The 20,806-nt window shown below is 31.7% G+C and overlaps 1 protein-coding gene across 1 annotated transcript; it reads right to left on the reverse strand.

Annotated features, from left to right (window-relative positions):
- Window positions 1-888: 888 nt before the first annotated feature.
- On the reverse strand, window positions 889-18,219 carry LOC134683463 (uncharacterized). The gene is made up of 3 exons (XM_063542781.1): window positions 18,169-18,219; window positions 7,959-8,428; window positions 889-3,391 (listed from the first exon to the last, which is right to left on the reverse strand). Exons 2-3 carry the CDS (start codon window positions 8,410-8,412, stop codon window positions 3,192-3,194), a joined length of 654 nt encoding a protein of 217 aa, XP_063398851.1. The 5' UTR covers window positions 8,413-8,428; window positions 18,169-18,219; the 3' UTR covers window positions 889-3,191.
- Between the last annotated feature and the right edge of the window lie 2,587 nt (window positions 18,220-20,806).

The raw sequence follows: 20,806 nt of genomic DNA on the forward strand, positions 1-20,806 counted from the left end.
TCATCCGGAAACCATTTTTTTCTTTTCTATTTTCTATTTTTTCCTAACCGTCATCCCATAGACCAATAGGCGTCTTCATCTTCCCAACTATGATAAATATCTTTCATCTCAATACGTATTCAAATCAAGCAAGAGAAACTCAAGATACCATTCGGCCACTAGTTTGCCTGTTTTTCAGTAGAGGTGACGTTGACCTTTGGACCCTTAAATCAATCAGGAGTCTTTTCCTCCTTCCCTATAACTTGCATAAGTATATACAGTTTTGTCAATCCATGCAGCAATATAATCAAGATGCCAACCGGAAATCCATGTCAATCATCACAACTCGGTCGATTCCGTACATCATCTAATTAGAAGGAGAGAAGCGGAGTTACCCGAGGATTGCCGATTGAAATCCATGTGTTTCGGATACACGGACAGAGCTATAACTATGAACCGCCAAAAAGTGTACGGGAACCATATTGATAATACGGGTTATCGCATTGAGGGGAAGATTTATACAAGAATTACTAATGGTTTCGATCAAAGTAAAATTACGACAAAAAGGGATGTTTTGACTAAGTCCAATATGGCGAAAGTGTATTACACTAATATAAATACCATCTTAGCTTTGGTAGTTTAGCATGTTAGAATCAATATCTTCTGGTTAGATATGGAAAATTTGTCTATATCAAACATTTGGAAATCATCAAACAAATCGAAAGGAATTATGAAGGACTCAACAACTATGATCGGAAAAGAAATATTATACCTGGTTCCATTTTTAGAATAAAATAAGTTGATTGAAATGTTTTCTATTTGTTTTAAATATGACAAAGATAAGAAGTTATATAATATCCTGTATGAACAAACGAGGTGTAGGCGGTAATATAAAATGACAGTTATAAATATTTTCAAATTTTAATTTCAATAAATTATAAAAAAAAACATATTTGATAGTTTATGTACAAGAACATAATATTACATTTATATCACAGATCATAACAAGTAACAATGAAAAATCAATAGGTCGTGACCTTTTCAAGGTCGTTTGACTTTCACCTTGAACACTTTAAAGACAGACAGAATATCAATGAACACATAGGACAAAAGATTTTGAAAAAGTAAAAATAAAACAACTTCGGTAATATGTTGGCTCGCAACATGTCTAGTAAATAAAATAACTAAACATAAAATAAATGAACATACATGACATATGAAGCTAGAAGTCGAAAAAAATCATTTTACAATTTTTATGGACAAATGAATTGATAGATACAGTATGAAAAATATATCAGCTTTAAATAAGTCCTGCTCGTTGAGAGCCAATTGAAAGTATTACACATTTTTTCAAATATTTAATCTAACGTTAATCTATCAGAAATTAAATAAAAATCAAGAATTAAAGAAAGATATAAGTATATTCTGTAGTACACGGAACACAACTTAATTACAAATGTCGCACACAATGCACAATGTGTCAGGGAAAAATTGTTTCGTGATTAAAACGCTTTTGAAGACAAGAAATTTTCGTGCAATTCTTAGATCTTTTTTATACCACAAATTTTTGGGATATATAACCGGATAAAATACTTGTAGCTAACTTTTTTTAGAACACTTTCTGTGGTTACATTTAGAACACTGTTAAACTACTACGAACACATTTTGTCTAATGTCTTTGATTAATGGGAGAAAAAACTAAAGTTATGTGGTGAATATGATGTTCACACGTGGGAGTATGGATAACTTATGAAGATGCATAATGTCATTTGACTAAACTCGTATAATTTACGACTTCAAATGAACACTAACAGGGCTAAAACAAATACTAACATCTGGAATTATTCATTCTATGTCATTTTTTCAGCTTCAAAGAACATCATTCAAATGACATTTCACATCAATGAAAATTTAACTTGACATTCAATTTTATGTAACAAAAGATAAAACAAATAAACAAATATAGCACACCTTTCAAATATTTGCAAAACTACTTAAAATGTTAAAAAACGAACTTTAAATTAGTTTGGATCATTTGAACTACCTGTTCATTTTACCATCAATAAAAATAAAAATAAATGAACAATCTTAAATAATAGAAAAGATTTTTCCGATAAGGCTTAATGTAAAATGTTTCTGACATACGAGCAAGTTTAATGTGAAAATGTTCAGACTCTGAATAGGGGAAAACATGAGATGTGCTAAAAACATGCAAAATAAAGATGCATCAAATTTTCTAATAAAATCGATTTAAATTTTGTGAATGAACAAAGATTTGAATGATCTGAACTCAACAAAAAGGGTCAAACTTTTGTTGGGCTAATATACAATTGAGGTCATCATTAAATTTAATCTTTTGCTCGAGTCCCGCCATTCACTGCACATCTGATTTGTAAGATTGTGTTTCGGACTAACAATGAATGTATTCCGGACAGGAATTGAATGTATACAGTGCGTGTTAAGGACCCATATCCGTTCAATGAAAACAAAACTATAGCAGCCTTTTCATATGTTTTTATGATAAATTGCTGACCCTGGGAAAACGGGTCACGGTGTTGTTTTGGCACACTGGTCAATTTTCCAATAAACCATTGTTACGCTTTGGTGTCCGACGCGTTTCTCGTCCCGCCCCTTAAGTGAAAATGCATTTTAATGAACAAGTTAAACCCATCGAGAAAATTTTCACCTTTCACAATGATAAAATGAGTTAAAAGGGATAAAGTTCATGACTCTCTTGTATTATTCATTTCACTTCCGGTGGTTGTATTATAATCTATTTTAATGCCATGCTTGCCATTATCTGCAAAAAGTCCACACATGGCGATCAGAAAATAATGGCTTATTTCTTCAATGTAACGTAACTAGGGGTACAAACTCGGTATTAAATCGAAACGCATCAGATCTTACCATTACACAAACGACTGGAAATTTGTACAGAATTCTATACAAAGCACAAAAAAATTATGTTTTCAACAGTACAGCTGATGTAAAAAAAACTTGGCATTAATAAATTTTCAGGACTTATTTGTTCAAATCAATAACAAGCAATGCAATTTATAAGCAGCATACTGATTACGTTGAAAACAGTCAATTCTCGGTGTGGATTTATCTTATCAAAGCATTGTCAAGCTTAGTTTCATGATGGCAGGAAAACCCGCGCATGAAAGATATATCATTCAAACTTCAAGTTACATATTTATGAGAAGTATGTTTCAAACATTCGGTGGATCAGCTGTTTTGAAATACACATAATGTGATGATGTCGATGAAACTGTCTGATTACTGTTATCAGCATCGTAGTCCTCATCCAGCGTGTACGTGTTCCGATGTGTCTTGAGACGGTCCCTGGAGGGAACAGTCGAGGACTGCACCAGCCTGGATCTTTGGTTGGCTCCCGTTGACGTGCATATTTCTGAAAGAAAAAAAACGAAAATTTTAAATGTACCGGCAAAGTTAAGGTTGACTCAATCTCAAGTTTTTCTAACTGCATTTTTAAGTTACGCTAAGAATTTCATATACATTGGTATACCAGGCAAGTTTATGTATATAAGTGTGCTGGTCGTTATGTCAACGTATATTTGTTCCACCTAACAGAAGTTCCAGTGGAAACTTTATTATAAACAATGTCATAATACCTGTACCTGTCAGAACAAATATTCTATACTATTTATTCCGTTAGGAACATCTACTGTAATATTTATTCCTGTGGAAATAATATTCCAGAATAGTTTTTCCATTTGGAACTTATATTATGAAGGAACTTCTATTCCGTGACAGTTAGACGTCACCCCCCAGTTATGAAGACTGTTTCATTTGAATTATGTAAACAACCGTGTTAATTATTATTCATATTTAATTACAAATGCATAGTCAATCAAACGTAAATCATGTATGCAAATTCAGTTTATAGTCTTCTGAATCATTGGTGACATTTACAATATTAAGTCAGTCGACGACCTAGAAATCGAAGCCCCTCTCGCAAAATAAAGGTTTTCAATATCTCTTTATTTAAAAGTAAAATTTTCGTTTAAGGCACATCTATTCCAAGTTCAACGTTTGAATTTTTGGCTTGAAATTCATCAACGGAAAACCTATGAAAAATGCATTCGAAGCACATCCAACCTCGTAGAAAATGACATTTCTGAAAGAGATATATCCAATGATAGCTATCAGCTTAATCTACTGGAAGATAAGCATATACCGGTATATCTAGAGGGTGTTCTTTAAGGGCTTTGCCCAAGTCATTCGTCTTAAAGAATCGAAAAAAAAACCTAAATTGAAACAATCCTACCAAATAAGGTGGGACTTATCAATAACTCTTGACAGCTCAAATATTATATGCATACACGCTAAAAAATAACGCATAAAATGTCATCTCAAATATATGCATACAAGCTTAAAATAACCTTAAAACTATTAATCAATAGTCGATATGCATATGTCATTTCGTTCTGATCAAAAGATATATACGTTGTATATCAGTTAATACTTCTGTGACCGTGTATTGTTACTTTAAGGATGGTGAAAATATGGATTATGAAACATGTGCCAATAGTTATAATATTTCCTATCAGACGAAACGAATTAATGCAACATGTTGTAAGTTAAGTCGAGACAATGCATGCAGCTGTTTTTTATGAATGAACCATTCATATACTTCAACATTCTTTCAGTTCGGTTGGTCGTGACCCGTTACTTGACCTGATGAATGGTTTCTTTGTGGGAGTTCAGACAGACCGAAACCCATACCTTTAAACGAGGCTTGTGTTTCCATCTTCCGGTTAGAAATTTCCGCAATAATTGCTAAAATTTATCTAACCGTGTAGAAAAATGAGATAATTAAGAAGAAATAGTAAAGACTAAATGGGTGTGTTCGTGTCTAAAAGAATGAAAATATATTCTTTTTTTTCGTCAAAAATGTGTGGGAGCGGACAAATTCAATGAATTTACAGCAATAAATCAAATTTTTCATCTGGTTGAAACACAATATTCTCTTACTCGAGTTTAACATGAAGGTTATTCAACGGGAAGAAATGAAGAACAAATTTGGGCAAATTTGAATTCTAAACAAAAAATGATTTTGAATAAACTTCAGGAAAACATGAAGTTACCATACAGAAGAAGGATGTAGTGTCACTACTTTTAAAAGTTATTATTCATATAAATTGATATTTCTTTGGTATAAAATTTAAAACACATCCAATTACAGTGGATAGGGTAGAGACTACTACAACATAATAATAGTAGTCACGAATTGGATCAATACCCCATAAAACTCCAAATCAAAACCAACCAGAAAATAATTCTATCCATTCTTACCTTCAAAATGAGAATAAAACAACACTGTACTATGCGTATAAAAGTACCATTGAAAGATATTTTAAATGTATCTCATAAAAGGCAAAACAAATTCGTCAATGGGTACGGGGTTCTACTGTTTGATACGAAATTGTGTTCAATCCTAATCGATCCAACAAATGAGATACTCGTTTAATATCTATTTTGAAAAGTTCGTACAATCACATGTCTATCGGTCCGTGTGTCCGTTCGTCGATGAATTATCGGGTAACGATTTTGGTTTTAGCAACTGTCAGGTAGGTTCAAGTTTTGTTTCGATCTTTATTTTAAGGTTTACATAAAAAAGTGATACTGTAATATGAGCAGAGAATCATGTCCTATGAAAACATATAGGTTGATTCCGTAATCAGACAATTCAAATGGTATTTTTAAACGCTGTATAGAATGGAAACTTATGTAAGATAGGTTGGTCAAATTTTCTCCTTTAATACCAGCACGTATTTTTCAACATTTATATTTATTCAGTTACATGAAAAAAGACAAATGCATAAATACTCTAATAGATCGAAAGCCTACTAAATCACGACGACTTTCGAAATGTATTTTATGCAAATTTTGGAAATTTATTTCTCAAATGAACGAATCATAGCAATAAACAACATAACATTATAAAACATTTTCAAAACAATTCATAGGTGTCAATAATTAGGCCTTAAATTTACTTTTTATGACCAAGACAGTCGTTTACTTGAACTATAAACAACTCGAGGATATGTCAAAGATCAAGGAAGTGAAGTTATTACATTATAAATTGGTTTAATTATACATGGTTGCTTTTCGTCCTATAATTTTAATGCATTGTTTTTGTTTTGCTCATTTGCTCATTATTGTTTACACGACAATAAAGTTTTGAATTTGAATTACAATGTACAATGGCCAAACAAGATATATATATATATGTGTTAAACGTGAAGGAAGGCAGTTGTTTTGCTCTTTCTTTCCCTTCAGTATATGGGTGTCACCAGGGTTTCCCCTGTGTCAATTATTTTATATATTTTTTGCCATTCTACTATTTTTTTTGCCAAGTTACATTAGTCACAAGTAAATAAATTGGGGTCCTACATCAAAAGGTCATTAGAACTGAGGACAGGGGACACTGGAATAGTTACTGTAAATGGATGATTGTGTATATATATATGTGAAATATAGTTATATTGTTTATTATTTCATATGTCACAAACTTAATGTTTAAGTTTATATGGCAATAAATATTTTGAATTGAATTTTTGAATTTTTGAATTAATTTATTTTTCGTTAAAAAATTTCCTTTTCTCTACCTTCTAAATGAGATGAGTTTGCTCCATTGTTGTCTATGTTTATGCTCTCAAACTTATCTTAGAGTCTACCGTGCCATCTTCAGTTTTGTAACGTTTCATTTTTCAAACGTATGTGAAAAAACAATTATGGTATGTTTGCATTTTTAGGTATGAACAATATAGGTACAAAGGTAGCAAAACCGATACAACAAGAATGTGCAACTTATTGCCGAACTGTCAGATGAAGCGTAAACTCATATTGCTCTTTGCCGAAACTCGTGTGCTTTGGCCACTAGTGCTTTAAAACATGTAGTACTAGTATATATCGAATATATTTTGAAGTATTGGACATAGATTATTTTGCTTTGAAAAAACTTAGCAAGCTGCTATTTTTAACTGAAACAAAAGAATTTATATACTTGGACAAGTTTCAAACAGATGCTCCAAATACGTTTACATAACTGTATTATTACATTAATTGCATTCCACGAGTGTACAAAACTGATAATGTTGTGCCATAGCATTGAAACGAAAAACTCAAGGTCACCCAAGGTCAAGTTTTATTAAACGAAGTTCATCATAATTACCAATTATTTGGAATGTGCCGAGGTCTGAAAGGTCGATGTTCTCAAGAAGAAATTCACTTGGCTCACGAACATACAGTAATTTATTTTGCACCTTATCTCGAATAACTTACACATGTATGAACGTGTAACTAATATAACTAAGTTTAAAATAAATTGAAAACAATTTATATCGGATAATTTTTTTAAGTTAAAAAACATTAAAATAAATTGACTTGTTAGGGATCTCGACATATATATATTAATAGAGATTATCAGCTCCCTTTAAAACGCACATTAAATTTTAAAAGAGCAAACTGCTATCTTAATTTACAAACTATTTGTCCACGTATTCTAAATTTCATTTGTTTTCTCATAGTCATTTACATAATTTGTTTTAAAATAAGATATTTTATGATATATAGATAAGATTCTATTCAGCAGCAAATTGTCACAACGAGGAATTGTGTGGCAAGTTGATTACTCGTTTTTCATTTCGATTGCCAAGTTGATTTAGTACTTGTATAAGTGTTTATCTAGTAATACACATGTACATGTATCAACATTTTAGTGGAAATAGTTATTATACATCATGCATGCTAAGAGTTTGGGGGCAATGGTATACAACCGTAAATACAACATCAAAGGACACATAATGGATACAAAAGTTCAATTCCATTCATAACGAAATACAAGATAGAAATTTTGATTGTTGTTCTTCATGTTGAATAAGGGATATAATCCAATTATATTTAAACATGTTATACATGTATATATACGTGTAGAGCACACGAATTCTTACCTGGGTCACAAATGATTTCCTTCTCTCGCCTTCGCCTCTTGCAAATGAAACAAACAGCTATAATGTATATCCCAACAGCAAGTGAAATAAATGACAGTACTCCCAGAAGCGCCATAGCAAGGTTGTACCATTTGTAATCCTGATCCACTGTTGTTGGAAAGTTCGTACGCTGATTATCCTCTATTGTCTTGTCAAACCATTCATATGTCTGGTTTGGCTTTACATTATCAATGGGACTTTGATGGAATTGGTCAAACTCAACAAATGGTCCACAGATAGTGTTCTGGTCACCACCACAAGGGGCTCGGATAATAAGATTAGCTCCTTCACATTCAGAACATTGAACACACTCGACTTCGCCTCGGTTGTAATAAAATCCATCCTCACAAAAAGGGATATCTTCTGCCAGTAAACAACTGCTTAAACTTACAAATATAACTACTGTCGAATACATATTGATATATTTAATTCTGAAAAAGATAAAATAAGCTCGTCAGTTTCATTAGTTAGTTTAATTGTGGTGATTTCTAAGGTCAACACCTGTTAGGCACGTGTAACATTTATCTACATGTACACTAAAAGATGATAACAGAAAAGAATGCATTTAATGCACATAATTGCAAATAATCAAAATATCATCTTTACCACGTGTTCGACAATTACACGTGCATATATGTGGGAGTGGATAATATACGTATATGAAGTGTTGGACAAATGTGTTATGCATTATGTAATCCATACAAGGACAATGATCTGTATTACCAGAACATCTTTTAAAACTGAAGTCTACATGAATGAATAGTTCCAATAATATACTCATAGACACTAATCCGAGAATATAATTGAAACTTTCAATAATCTACTAAAAATATTCTATTCAATTACCAAATAATTAACAGTATTTTTACAACGATTTCCTTCAAAACGAAATGAACCGGGCCACACTTAAAAATATTTTGGTTTGCCCAAACCCTACCCAAGGCCGTTAAGACGGTGGGTAGGAAGGTAGGCATTTTCTTTTTTTTTCGAAAAAAGAATTTGAAGTATCAGATGTTTATTAGTCTTCATGCCTATTTGATTAAAAAAACACTTCTTCAAATCAGGACAATTAAAGAATTTGAGTAGGCAGCTTTTTTCTGGGTAGGTAGCGTTTGGGAAAACAAACCTATTATTTATTTTGGCCCCGGTTATAATTTATTACGGAACGCTTTTCCTTTAAAACAAAATTAACCTATCATTTATTTTGTTAGAAACTTTCCTTTAAGTTTTGAAATAATAAACAAATAAAGACAACAAGAAGGAACTACTCACCAGAATATTATACGGAAATTATATTATATTTCCCCGATTTGATAAGGTACGAATGGCAATAAAAAAAGTAATGAAAACATCCATGAATTCAAATTGTCATATATTTATATATTTCGACACCACACAAATTACATATAATTCTAATCTCATTTGCTAGCTAATTATGCTATCCAATAAATTTAATTATCGAATTGCAATTTTTAATAATGAAAAGTGAAACGTTTTACTTCACTTTTTATTGAAATGACTCAACTTTTGTCATAAAAACTGCAGACCGATTCTCTTTAAAGTTAAAACGCCATGTTTTAAACATGTAATTTGTAATTCAATTTGACATTTACTACTCTTCGGGACAATTAAGTTTCTAATTTATTAATTTCACGCATCATAAATGGTTTGACTTTACCAATTGTCATATTTCAGTATAATCAAGTTATTAACTTATTACATGTCCATTGCATGCATGCATATTTCCGGAGTTTTTTGTGCATTTCGTGGTAATGTAAATCATAAACGTGTTACTACAGCGTGCAATTTAACACAATTGGAATGCATGTTTTTGTTTTAATAATTTTATGTAATGTTTTATAAAAAACATGGTATAATATAACAAACTTAAAGAGGGAAGCAAGAAAAATGATAATTTTTATTTGTATCTAAGCAAATACACGAGGTATTTTGAATCCGTATTTTATTTTACAAAGTTTACATCGTACAGAAAATACCACGAGATCGCGTCTTTGGTATGTGAAATAGTGACAATTGTCTCCGTTTAAATTTCTTAAATTGATAAAATGTTTATTTATCGAACTTTAATCCTATAATCTTATTTAAACTTTCAAAATGCCCTTTAAAATATTTCAAATTGTACTTCATTTCAAAATCGTAGATACAAACTTTTAATATACTGATTCAAATTTTAACTAAACTGACAAGATATGCTTACCTTTCGAGAAAATAATATACTCTTAAACTAACACTAACAATTTTAACCGTGGGAAATATGTAGACTTACCACAATGAAATAAAATCCAGCTTTAAAGCAACATTCTTTCTGTTCAGATAAATTGAATGAGTCAGCTTCGAAATTAGAAATGTAAGTCTCCGCCTCCTTTTGAACTTTAAACCAATCAAATGTGGGAAATTTCAATACCATGTGCTTCCCATTCATAAAATATCCAGTCGAGCGTAAATAAATTACAAATTTTGAGATTTTTAAATCGTTTGGGTTGCAAATTTTTCTTATCCAGGTAAAACGCAGGTAAACGTTTCACTAAAGATAAATAGCTTGTTGCAACATAGTCTCGATAACCCATACGCATATTCTAATATAGCGTCTGGGGTGATTAACCGGACTGGTCAGATATTTATAGGGGGCGTAACAAATAATTAAATATAGAACATATCTATAAATAGCACTTCCGTTATCCCCATTATATTTAAAAACAATTAATACAAACGGTAAACAGTGTAACGTTACATGTATACAAGTTATGTGATTATTAAAACTGACGTTTTGTAGTTGACCCTATTTTGCCCAACTTGCAGATGGGCAATTTTAAAAGAACGACAAAAAATGTAATTAGCGGTGGTCTTTTTTCCTGAATTTTGTGACACATGTAAACTAAAAAATTAAGAATTAAGACAGGATTTTTTTCGTGGGAAAAATTGGTTGATTATATAGGGAAACAATGTAGCATGACTGTAGAGTGCCCTCCTTATAACAAGGTCTGGATCAGCCACTGTTTGTGTACGTAGGGGATACCACGCTCCGCTGTGCGCTAATTTTTTTTAGAGAGTCCATGGATCCATACAGGTTGACCGTTGTACATAAAGCCATACAATATACCCTAATTTTCTGGTGAGTTACAGTTTCTCCGACATGTAACACTGTATCCAGAACGGCATATAATCTAGGACCTCATCTTTATATTTATTGTCGTTTTTCCGTCCTGAACATGACCATTATTTACCACAAGCAAGCAACCCAAATACAATCTATTTGTATATTATAACACACCACGTTTAATATTCTCTTATCTTAATGCTATAAAATGCCATTTTTCTATATTTTTGTATTTTAGCATTTTTTCTCTATTCTATGAAATATTTGCCACTTGACGTTAAGCAACCAACAGTCGGTATGTTGATCTATATTGAACCCACATTAGTCTGTATTCTTTATTTTTTCCCTTTTTTCTTAGTTTTGTCTCGTCATTCTTATTTCTGTAAATCCTTGTTATAATTTATGCTTTCCTTTTTATATAATCTTTCAGATATCTGACGCACTTACCTTACTCGAAAAGCACACCGGCATCACATTACGTTTATGGAAAGAAAAAACAACTCATGCAAATACTTAGATTTCAATGTAGAAAATCCTCCATAACAACTTATTACATGTACTGGCAGATCAGTGAGATCATTCAATGAGCCAACTCAATTTTTATTTACAAAATTAACTGATCTTAAAATTGCAAACAACAGAATAGTCTAAATGTTTCACAATAATCTATATCGCCTAATCCTTTTGGGAAAAAAAAACATTTTGGGACTAATATTCACACAATACCACTTTGCCAGTCTCCGTGTCCTTGAAGAAATACATAAGTTAACCAGCCATTCACGAAACCCAATTTAATACTCTTTGAATTCATGTTTGAATCAATCACATGGACAATATGGAATGGGATTTATCAAATACTGCATGATAACTTGTAAAAAAACCACCTGAAAAGTGTATTCTCCTTCTACAAACTATTATGCTGAGTTCACACGTAATACGAATTCGATTCCAATATCCATCGTGTATTAAAGGGCAGCTTCACAAAAATTCTCCTGTACATGTGAACTTTTATATAAAATAAGGAGATTGGTATGATTGCAGTTGAGGCAACAACCTAGCAGAGTTCAAATGACATGGATGTTCGCAAATATAATCACTGCTCGGCCTTCAATATTAAGAAAACTCCATACCATATAAATAACTGAGAAGGGTCAGACATGTAATGAGATACAATGCCAACGTGAATGCCTGTGTACCTTTTTTCGCTTTATGGTTGCTGTCAAGAAAAATGTTTATATACTGTGATTATAATGATTGCTGGCAGCTTCAGTAATTTTAATCTTTTTTTTTTTTATAAAATTGGAGCTGTTTATGATACAATGAAAATTCAAGCATTATAGATTTTTTTTTAATTTTTCACATTTTACATATAATATCTGTGTCCAGAAATCTTCATTGGTTTGTCTACAAAAGAAAGTAAATGTTAAAATCATATTAATTTTTTATCACCAGCATAGCATATATGAAAACAAAATGTTTGGAAAAAATATTATATGTAAATATACATTTTAAAATGTCTTGGTGCAAGCTGAATCCCACTACGACATGCGAGATTATCTCGCTGTGTTGATGACACAAACCATTGGTGGCATTGGGTTGTTTCCTGTTCTTTTGTCGGGTTGATGTCTTTTTGACACATTCGCTGTTTGTATTCTCTATCAAAATCATGCATGAATTTTTATCATTATTGAAGGCCATACAGTTGCCTATAATTGCTCACATCTACCTCGTTTGAGCTTGGGGTGGATAACTGTCTCATTGGTATTCATATCACATCTTCTTATTTGTATAATGTTGACCTTTTGGTACTTTTATTCTCAATTTTTGTTTTAGTCTACATTATGACCTCTTAATCATGTAGATGTCTACTTTGGGTAATGTATGTCACTGGGATCACCGGTTGTTGCCTCATTGACACCTCCTTTCATTGATGCTGGATCTATTGTTTTGCATAAAATCGAATTTTCAGTGTTTTCCTCATGCAATGGTTTTATTTCAAGGTTAAGAAAGCCAATTGGTATATATTCACCGACAACATTCCATGTATTCTTTTATGATTTTTTTTAAGTGTGGAAAAAATGCCTTTTAAAAGTGCAAAAAAAGTATTGTCCAGTTGACCAGTCCAGACTTTGTTTACCAACAGTATATTTACATTACTTTTTATAACAACGTGTCCCACTTCTTATATGTTTGTCAAAGCTAAATGCATTTGTTATATAAAAAAAACCGAGCGTAAATAATTTTGACCATTTAGTGTATGTTCAAATTGGCATCTCCTAGATATACTTTGTTTGCTTTTCTTCTACTAATGATTTTGGATTGCGTTCTCTCCTTTAAATGTGTACAACATTGCGCATTCTTCCTCCCCCCTTTTTTTCACATATCAAAATGCGAACTCCATTATACACTGCAGACAGATACAACAAACTTATCCTAGATGAAGTTCACATTTCATAGCACTTTTCAATAAAGTATTTATAAAGTTAAAGATACTACTAATCAACCACAAAATGTATTTATAGCGTATACGACTGTTCGAGTGGTCCCAGTTAATACAAAAATTGCCATTTATTATATATAACTATTTACTTGTTTGCGTAGCACGGACATGCATGAAAGAATATAACTACTCGATGTTTCAGGTTGTACAAGTATTAAAATTTATGTAACAGTTTGTGTGGTTATATCATTTTACCAAAGTTTGATGTGCTGTTATTTTCATTCGCGGTGATGGAAGCCATGCTGTCTGGTGTTTTCCACGACTTGTATGTCGTCACAAAAAAAATATAAATAGCTTTAAACAACAATCGGTACACTCGGGCTTTTCAATAGTATTATCGTAATATAATTTCTTCCGAAGTCAATAACCAACTTCTTGGTTATTCGTCTTGGACATTATCTTTAAGTACAAGCTAAAAAATCCGATACTATTCCGAATGTCATAAATTACCATTTTTATATCACATGTCATCCAGACGCTCTACTTTGAAAAATAAAGCGGCTGGATGATCGAGACTAGTTGCAACATCCTTTTCTACTTATTGCACAAGATCTAAAAATAAAAGGTGTTTTCCACGTGTTATTTTTAGTTTTATGTGGGTGGGCCTGGCTGTTATAATAATTACCTTTATGATAATTACCATGATAATAATAACAATAATCATATTCAAAATATTATTTCTAATTTATTTATGGTAGAAATAAAAAAACACAAAACACCAAGTTATGGTATTGAACTTTACAATGATTGATTGATTGTTCTTTCCGTACGTCCAGTTGCAAATATTTCATGCATTTTCCGACAATGAAGGTAAATCCAGAAAAGAGCTACGGACGCGCGACATTTAGTGTAATTATCATTCAGTACGAGAATAAATAAACAATAAACAATAAAACTGCAAAGTAATCTATAGGGACTATAAGAGTTGCAGTAATTTATTGCCGCATGAAATTAAGTTTTGTGGATTGTTTAATATGCCATCTATGAACTGGCTGTATAAAAAGTTATTGCAGATATTTCTTGGCGTAAGGAAACGTTCACTTGATTTTCTGATTGGAGATGGGCAGGAGGATTTAAAAAAAGAATATCCTGGCCTGTTTAGAGTTGACAAACCCGTACTAATGCATCCACTATTTAAAGCTAAACGGACGCCCTCTTTAACATGAGTCCTAAAGAATAAAGAATAATGCACCCCACTACCCAAAAATACAGAAATGAGAACTTGAATAAACAAATTTGGAAACATGATAATAGAGAAAAGCATGGTCTCCAAATTAAAGACTGCACATATAATTACATCCAGACCATCACCAATATAAAGATACAGGAACAAGTTTTCATGCGACTAAGTTGAGTGTCCTTTTTGTTCTGTTGTGATAGGTTGTCTCACTGTCAAGCATACACCGTCTTCTTATTATTCTCCACATACGACAGAAGAGGGGAATTATGTTATCTGCTCTGTGCGTCCGTCTGTCCGTCCGTTTGTTTTTCGTCCATCCGTTCCGCTTCAGCTTAAAGTTTTTGGTCAAGATAATTTAAGATGAAGTTGAAGTCGTCAACTTTAAACTTAATACACATGTTCAGTATGATAGGATCATTCTAATCTTAATGCCAAACTAGAGTTTTGATCCAAATTTTCTGTTCCACAAAACTTAAAAAATAATCAGTGCGAGTGGGACATCCGTGTACTATGGACACATTCTTGTTGTTGTGTTAAATATAGGGCAAAAGTTGATTGTTGTTAAATTATGCATAATAGAAAAGAAAGGACATAGTATCAATTTACGACAGAAAAACACCGCTACACCCATATGCAAAAATATAAAAACAAAATTAAGAAACAGCAGTTTATTGCTGTTCTTCATCTCCAACGGTGGCAATACGTAGTAAACACTCTCATCTCACTGCAACCTCAAGACGGTCAAAGGTACTGTGTGCAGACAGTGGGTGGACTGATTTGCTTTGTGTCGATCACGTGGCATATGTGCATTTGAGAACACAGCTGCAGTGTAATGAGAAGTAATAAATAATCGAACAAAGACATGCATATTTTTTTTGCATTTTGTCACAAGCTGTTCCATACTTTCAACTTATAGCTTTACAGATAATGGTTATTTACATGTTAGTTTAAGTTGTATGTGTTATGTATTATTTATGTATCCATATTTCTGAATAAAAATTGTCAATGAATAAATATTTTATATTTTTTTTATTCATAATTATTTTATTTTTAAAATGAATTTTTATGCAGTCCGCATCGGTTCGGTTCATAGTATTTTTAACCTGCGGCATCATGGCTGAAAGATTAATACATATATTTCCCATTGCCGCTTATGATGATAATAATGGACAGGGTACAGAGGAGATAGGGGAACAACTTATTTCACCTGTCTAAGATGTTATTTTAGTATTTTAAGTTCTAGATGGGTTGAATATTGGTTTCTAATATAAGGGAAATAACCTTGATTTGAATATACGAAGATTATTTGAGTTAATTCCCTTTTGCCAAGTGACATTGAAAGCAATTTATTTTATTGAAAATCACTATGGAATTAAAATACTAATTCTTGGTGCTAGATTAATATTTATGCAATAGCACTAGTAACTACTTGAATAAGAATGATCTTGAATTAATATTTTATAGATTACACCAAATTTCAAATTCCATAGAAGTACATAAATGAGGAAACAAAAAATTCTTTAGCACATTCGGACGCTGATCAACCCAATATAGGATCATTTTAACGTATATCGTTGTATTTCTGAAAGCGTTTTTATCCTTTGGAGGTACAACGAAATCCTTATAATAACTTTATATATATATCCATATAACTTCAAAGTTTGCAAATGTTAAGCGTTTTTTTTTCGAAAATTGCAGAAAAATAGTTTCGACTTGATTAGAAAAATGGACGGCATGTAATACATCATATGATACATAGTTTGCCAGTAATATTCAATGAAATACAAAGAGTTTAGTTATCAGGTAAAGTTCGCAGGAGAGGATCGAAGATTTTTATTGGTTAGGGGGGGCATAATTGCATAGCACAGATTATAGACCCCCTTATGAGGAGAGATGGGGGAAAATTGGACGATTATATGCCATAAAATCTTTTAAAACTTCAAAAGCATGATATAAATTGTATTTTGGTGAGATCAAAGGGTGACTATGCTTCTTGGACCCGCCACTGGTTCAAAAATAGTTTCATCATTTACTCGTACGTTTATACCTACTTTTATCATTGCGCTTTTTGTTAGGGTGGATTTTAGGGTGTAATTAATGAACTCTTGTTTTCCTTTTTAAAGAAAAAAGGTCTCTTATTATAATTCTAAATATAATGTTGGTGCTCTAGTTGGAATAAAAAAAAAACAATTAAAAAAATAATTGAAAGATTAATTTTAAAATTGAAATATTAATAATAATTGATATTAAAATTTGTTGAATTTGATTTATATTAAATAAGATGTAAAATAAGAATTAGTAAAAATACTAAACTAATCTTTATTTCAGCTAATCTACTAAAAAGAGGCAATGGGGTACCATTTTTTTCTTTAGTTTGACCTTGCGACATACCTAAATTAAGAATGTTCTTTTCCAGACGATCGCTGTCTGTTTTGAATGAAATTATACCACACTTCAATGAAAATCAAGAACCGTTTCTCTCTTCCGTTCTTGAGTCAGCAAATAGACATTTTCAGTGGGCGGGATTACATCAGAAGAATGCTTCAAGGTCAATTGAAGCCTAACATTATGTAACAGATAACAACACGAGGTAATTCTCAAATTGAGTAAAAAACTGTCAATTTATCGGAAAAAGTGGGGTGTAATTATTTTAAAAGACCCATTTTATGTTTCGCTTTGGAAATACTTTGAAATTTGACCAGCCTTACAGATGTGAGATGTTCGCCCTTAACTTTTGAGCAGAGGATAGGTGTACTCTTCTGAGAACATTTAAAAAAAATAAATCAAATGTAGAAGTTGATGGATAAAAAAAATTATCGAATTTTTGTTGTTGGAGGAAATCTTATTAATCTAAATCTTGCTTGCTTGGGTCTATGTGCAGTTGTCTTTCTGTGTTATTATCGTAATTTTCACTGCACAGTGGCGGATCCAGGGACAGGGTTCTGGGGGTTGGAACCCTCCTTTTTTTTTTGACCGATCAATGCATTTGAATGGGGACATATGGTTGGATCCTCCTGGGTAGGAAACCTCCCTTTTCAAAATGGCTGGATCCGTCCTTGCTGCCTGATTCCTATTTTGGTATAATTTCTTTCTTGATTTGACGAAAAGAAAATTTAATTGTTGTTTCAATAATATTGTGTTCAAAATTAACAGATTAATGGATTAATTTTATGTAAAGTATTATAATTTTCTAATTTCACTCATTTCAAAAATGCCTCGTGTAAATTTAAGGCCACATCCTTTCTTTCCCAATAATACAATTCATACAAATTGTGTTGTCCCAATCCCCTTTATTATTAATTTCTTGTGGTTAAGGAGGCAATTGTTCAAACTATACAACAGAAAATACTGCTGAAAAGATGTTTAAACTTACCGTGGTTTTAAACGAGGAGAGTGAAATGTTGTGGGTGTGTTTGTTCTAACACTTGCGCCATTTCTATAAATAGTTTCTAAAAAAATTATATGGTTCGGAGATCTTTTAGAATTATTATTTAAATTTTTAAACTGATGATATTCTAAGTAAGAAGTTAATGGATAAAAAAAAATTATTGAATTTATTTTTGTTGATCGAGGAAATCTTATTAATCTAAATCTTTCTTGCTTGGGCCTATGTGCAGTTGCCTTTCTGTGACGCAACGTCAGATATTGCTACCATTTAGTGTAACATAAAAATGACGTTAAATTGGAAACGTGCTTTATCTAATTCTTCCTGCTTTCCTTTTTGGGTAAAGGCAAATTATAACACACAGGTATAAATGCCGTGAGAATCCAATTCAATATGATTTTATAATTAACATAGGATTTTCAATTTTACTGATACTAATTATGTGTTTTGGAGGAATATTGCTGTAATATATATTCAACCCGAGTATAATTTTATAAGCAGTGACATACAATAGCTTATACTTATGATACTGAAGTTTTCTTACTTTTTGACACCCTTATAGATATGTATTTTTGTAATGTGTGCATCATTTCGTTGTGTTGAAAGCAGGACATTTATATTTTGTGGAGGAAGGAACACGCAGTGCATGCCGTCCCTAACATATTACGCTTGTAGCGACGTCAAATTGTGATAACGGACAAACTTGCAAGACATTTTCATTAATCCGTTTTTTATATAGATAACCCTGTAATATTAATGTTATTTGGTGTACCAACTTCAACTTTTAAAGTACTTTTTATTGGTATAGTTATCAAGGCCGAAAAATAATCTTCACGAAATCAAATCTCCTGTTTTTTTTCCGTAAAAGTTTTGTGAAGGCATGAAAGTTGAACTCGGACATTTCCGCAAGACATTGCAAATCTATTGTTTTGAATTTATTATGTAGCTCAATTTATCTTTCAATTCGAATTTCGGGAGCAAACACTTAGTACAAAACGATCGTGCATACAATTCAATGAATTATCTTGTCAAAATTTTATTTTTGAACTGAAATGTTTTAAGTTTCCAAATTAGATTTCCGATGGGACATTTCCGTACATCATATCCTTTTGAAAATATGTATGCAAATTTTAAATGGAGACAGCCATGTTAACCAATACTGAAATATATCACGTCATAGAATGTTCATGCAACATTTCGAAGAGTTGCGTGCACATTTCGCGAATTGTTCGAGTTTTATGTTTCGAGTTTGTTACATGGGACAACGCTAAGTAAACGTTTTTTCGGATAATCTGTGTCTTCCTAAGCCTATGAATATTATATTTTTATTCTTTTTCTATCATAATGTGAAAATTTATAAGAATCAATCTTTATTTTCATGTATGATTTGAAATATTTATTTCAGCATTTCTGTAAAAAAAAATCCCGTCAAATATTTACTTAACGCTATTTTTCGCAGTGGTAGCAATATCTAACGTTGCGTCTGTGCAATTATCGTAATTTTCACTGCATTCCCATTTTTGGTATCTTTCCAATGGCGGATCCAGAACTTTTCATAAGGGGGGCCGCTCCAGTCATGCTTCAGTGATTCCCTATATAATCAACCAATTTTTTCCCACGAAAAGGGGGGGGCGGGCCCCCCAGCCCCCCCCCCCTGAATCCGCCTATGCTTTCTTGATTTGACGAAAAGAAAATTTAATTGTTGTTATTATAATTTTGTATGCAAAATAAATAGATTAATGAATTTATTTTAAGTAATGTATTATATTTTTCTAATTTCACTCCATTTTTTCAAAAATGCCTCGTGTAAATTTAAGGCCACATCCTCTCTTTTTCCAGTAATCCACTTGCATTGTAACTATCGATTTAATTTCTTGTGGTTAAAGAGGCAATTGTTCAGATTATATAACGGAAATTATTGCTGAAAAGATGTTTAAACTTACCGTGGTTTTAAACGAGGAGAGTGAAATTTCGTGGTCGTGTTTGCTCAAACACTTGCGCCATTTCTATAAATAGTTTCTAAAGAAATGATATAGTTCGGCGATCTTTTAGAATTATTATTTAAAACTGATGAAATTCTAAGTAATCGTCTAAACGGTACATCCTTCCTTTTATCCAATTATGAAAATCTTATTTCAATGCGTGTTCAGTACTAATCAAGACGATCTCATTCAGTTTATATTTTCGATGATTTCAGGATGGACAATGGTTTGAGATAAATATTTTCATTTTTTTCTATATATTATAGAAAAAGGGGGGGGGGGTGCTTTTTTTGTGATATCTGAATCATTAATTAATTAAGTAGTGATTTTCCTTATATATTACCTTCTGATTCGCTTTAGCTAATGTTGTATATATTTTGTTTTATTTAAGACGTTGATAATATTTGCCTGTTAATAATAGATATATATTGTTATGCATTTTTTATGTGGTTCAACATCTAAGAATTGAAATAGTTATATTATATTTATGAATTATGTCAACATCATTGTAACAATCATAAAAAATCATTAATAAATTACTTTGCTCTTCATGGAGCCTTTATTTGGAATAAAAAAATCTTAACTTATCTTTAGCGGTTATTTTTATATTTGCGTAACCCCAAGTTTTTTACGTACTCACAATT

This window comes from Mytilus trossulus, chromosome 9 (genome assembly GCF_036588685.1).
Source record: "Mytilus trossulus isolate FHL-02 chromosome 9, PNRI_Mtr1.1.1.hap1, whole genome shotgun sequence".
NCBI lineage: Eukaryota > Metazoa > Mollusca > Bivalvia > Mytilida > Mytilidae > Mytilus > Mytilus trossulus.

Excerpts from the sequence above, each read along its gene's own strand:
- LOC134683463 (XM_063542781.1), bottom strand. The coding sequence starts at position 8,412 with ATGTATTCGACAGTAGTTATATTTGTAAGTTTAAGCAGTTGTTTACTG. Across the intron at positions 3,392-7,958 it reads GGAAATCATTTGTGACCCAG|AAATATGCACGTCAACGGGA; the intron begins GTAAGAATTCGT and ends TTTTTCTTTCAG.